Source organism: Frankliniella occidentalis, unplaced genomic scaffold (assembly GCF_000697945.3).
Source record: "Frankliniella occidentalis isolate FOCC.00 unplaced genomic scaffold, Focc_3.1 Scaffold8, whole genome shotgun sequence".
Taxonomy (NCBI): domain Eukaryota; kingdom Metazoa; phylum Arthropoda; class Insecta; order Thysanoptera; family Thripidae; genus Frankliniella; species Frankliniella occidentalis.
The window spans coordinates 2,695,576-2,698,838 of NW_026267138.1; the positions used below are offsets into that span (position 1 = coordinate 2,695,576).

General features: G+C 50.2%; 1 protein-coding gene and 1 long non-coding RNA gene across 8 annotated transcripts in view; one reads left to right on the plus strand and one right to left on the minus strand.

The window, feature by feature from the left end:
* The window catches only part of LOC113208117 (KH domain-containing, RNA-binding, signal transduction-associated protein 2-like), a 231,155-nt gene that overhangs the window by 105,184 nt on the left and 122,708 nt on the right, over nucleotides 1-3,263 (minus strand). For 5 of the 7 annotated variants that reach the window (XM_052274260.1, XM_052274268.1, XM_052274264.1 and 2 more), the window contains one exon: nucleotides 768-817. The exons of the other annotated variants lie outside the window; for them this stretch is intronic. In XM_052274260.1, the coding sequence (XP_052130220.1) occupies nucleotides 768-817 (50 nt within the window). The remainder of the gene's footprint in view (nucleotides 1-767; nucleotides 818-3,263) is intronic. 7 annotated transcript variants of the gene reach the window in all.
* Nucleotides 1-3,263, plus strand: part of LOC113215594 (uncharacterized) — a 44,399-nt gene that overhangs the window by 5,090 nt on the left and 36,046 nt on the right. The gene's annotated exons all lie outside the window — the stretch shown is intronic.

Here is a 3,263-nt window from a genome sequence, read left to right on the forward strand (position 1 = left end):
AAGTGGGTGCGTAGGGCGGAAAGATTCCCTGTTTTTGGTTGTCAGCACTACTGGACCCTCTCGTCTCGTGTGTCGGCCGACCCACTACACGAGTGTCCTGGCCGGAGCAATCCTGGGCTGGGCACAGCAGTGGGCACAGCAGTGGGCACAGCCGTGCGCAGCGGAACCATGTCAAGGGTAGGGAGACGCCGACCCCCTCGCCCAGGTCCCACCACACTGCTATATTCTCGCCCTCTTTCCCCGTTTATTCCCTCACCGCGGTCTTTCATCTTCGATTCCCTCCTCCAACCTCCGCAGCGGCGGCTGAGGCGACCCTCGGGCTGATCGGCCCTCCTCTAAGGGTCAGAGGCGCCCTCGAGCCCTCGAGCCCTCGAGCCATGCAAACAGGCGTAAAAGGGCCGCAGAAAGGAAAGGGTATCCTCGTGCCGGGAGGGGAGCGGGAGTGAGAGAGAGAGAGCAAGAAAGCAGGGAAGGAGGCTGGGAGCTAGCCGCGGGCGCGATCCGGCGCGATCGGCTAGCGATCCGAGAACGAGCTATTCAAAAAAACCTCAAACGAGCCCCAATGAGAACGAGCAAGAGAACACCAGCAAGAGAGGGAGAGGGAGGGATGAGAGGAAGCGGAGAGAGAAAGAGAGAGAAGGGGAGAGAAAGAGAGCGTTAGGTCGCGGTTTCGGTTTCAGCCACGGCCAGCGCCCAGCAAGCGTATGGTAACCGGAGCCGGGGGCGAGGACGCGACGCGCGAAGCGGAGCTTGAGCCTCATACTCACAGGTCCAGCGGGTCCAGCGCGTCCAGCGGGTCGTCCAGGCCGCGGCTGACCTGGAACAGAGAGGCAGGCGGCGCGTTACACGGGGCGGGACGGTGCCGGGCCTGAGCCGTGAGGCCGACGCCCGTAAAATTGTCGGTCCGTGTGATTGCCGCGAGATGGCGTGTCGAACCCCGGATGCCTGTCACGAAACGAAACAGTACACGGCGCAGGGGAAACGCCCGCGTCGTTTCCCGCTTTTTCCTCCTGTTCTGTCTCCGCGTTCGTCCGTCTGCCCCCGGTATACCCCCTTCCTACGGCAGCGTGCGACAGAGAGTGGCAGCGTTGGCGTGACCAGCTGCTGCTCCTTCCACAACACGACCATTGAATTCCGTTCCGTTTTAAAGGGCTGCGGCGAGTGGACGAACGGGAAAACCAACTATACACGACAAGAGTGCAAAGTGGCATTTCCTCACTTTCCTCGAATTGAATCAATTACGGACCAAATTTTTACACGGCGCAGAACGAACTTATTGGTTTTCAGGATGGTAAAGGAAATACAAGCAGCTCATTTATATGGCAACTTCAAACAGGGTGCTGCGACGTGGTGGTTTCCACTGTAAAAAGATGAAGAGAATTGAATTCGATACTCAGTAAAGTGAAAAAAAGGCTTTTAAAATGGTCGTAAAAAATTCTAGAAAAGCAGCAATATCTTTGCACCAAAATAAAAGACATAGGGAGAATTATAAGAATGAAACGGAGGCGCCAATTTGAAGTAGAAATTATACGTAAAAGAACTATGAAGCACATTACGTGATACCGCGGCGCTACCTGGTGAAACATGAGTATTGTCAAGTGAGGGAAAGAGGGGAGAGGGGTGGCGGATAGGTATCATGTGTTCGGCTGCATTTGGAGATTTACGTGGCTACCATACGGATAGATAACTGATCCCGACAACAACAGCAGCGCCAGCCGCACGCCATATTTGTGTTTCGCCACCCCTCCTCCCTCCATGCCTTCCATCTGAATCCGATCCTTTTTCCACGTCCGCCTTCTGCGCCCGCAGCATGAGCAAACTAGCACAGGTAGGCGAGGGGCTGCTAGGGCTGCGGTGCGGTACACTGTTCGAGCACGTGTTCCAGTAAACGAATAAAACTATCAAAAAAAATACTGTTAAAACAAGAATAATAAATTTTGCCAAAGTCCGACACAGCGATAAGTTACCTCTCTTTCTAAGCAGTAAGTGTACCGGGTGGCAGGACAGCATACCTTGATCTTGTTAACTTACAAGTTATAAAAACGTAAACAATTCTTGTAACAAAGACGATCTCTTTAGTGGGGTTGGTATAACACCAATGTTTTATAGTATTTCGAGCATTCGCAATATACACATTTGTAGTCAGGAATAGCTGCAATTATTTATGGGATCATCTAAAAACTTAAACACAAATTGTCGAGGACCGTGGAATAATAAGTCGGGTATTTTGAGAGCGCGCGGCGCAACCATCACCTCAGGACTTCAGGGGACGCAGGTCGCGCGCGCAGTCAGGACTCGAGCAGCACTGACAGCTCGCCAACCACCATGGCCGCTTGGGGCCACTTATATTTCACCACCGGCAAATCCCGCTAATTGTATGCAAATTGACACACAAGACACTTGTTTCATAAAGATCGTGCCGTTTGCTCTGAGAAATGAAGGAGGATGGAGGAGAGAAAGAAACGTGAAGAATAAGAAGAAGGACGGTACTACCTCCTCGCGCGCCGGAACACCGCAAAAAGGGAAAAGCGAGAGATGAGACCAGGGCAGAAAGCAAAGCATCTCACCATGGCGCACAAGGAAAAGGAAACGGATTTTCGGGAAACTGCATTAGAGAACTTAAGTAAACCTGCTTATGCAAACGCTCTTAAGCTTTCGCTAGTGCGCGTCTCACAAGGGGAGTCATAAAAGTGTAAGTCCCTGAATCGGTTCCAACTTTGGGGTTTTGTGGACTGTGGACTAAACGATTTCCGATAAAAGTTCGTGCCCAATAAGTACAATTTCTCAAAAAATTACTAAAAATCCTTTTTAGGGGGAAGTCCTACAATCATCACCAGTTTTTATTCAGCCCCTATGCAAACTGACAGCCCAGAATACAAACTGGGAATAATTTTCGGATTTCCCCCTCAAAATGGTTATTTACTCATTTTTGGAGAAACTGGACCCCTACAACCAAGATCAAATTGGGTACGAACATTTATCGGCAGTCGTTTAGTATACAGTCATTAATGAAAACCCCAAAGTTTGAACCGATTCGGAAATTAACACTTGTATGACATCTCTTGTCAGTAGGAGTGTGTTGGCGGCACGAAACCTTTAGTCCCATTCTGACAAGGGAACCCCGCCAAGTGAAAATTCCCGATTTTCATTCTACTTTGGGAAATTGTTGGTCTAAATATGTCATCGAAGGACACGTCAAAGATTTTTGCTTAAATTCACATTTAGGGGTCATTTTGGGTATTTGTTCAAAAAGCTGCTATTTC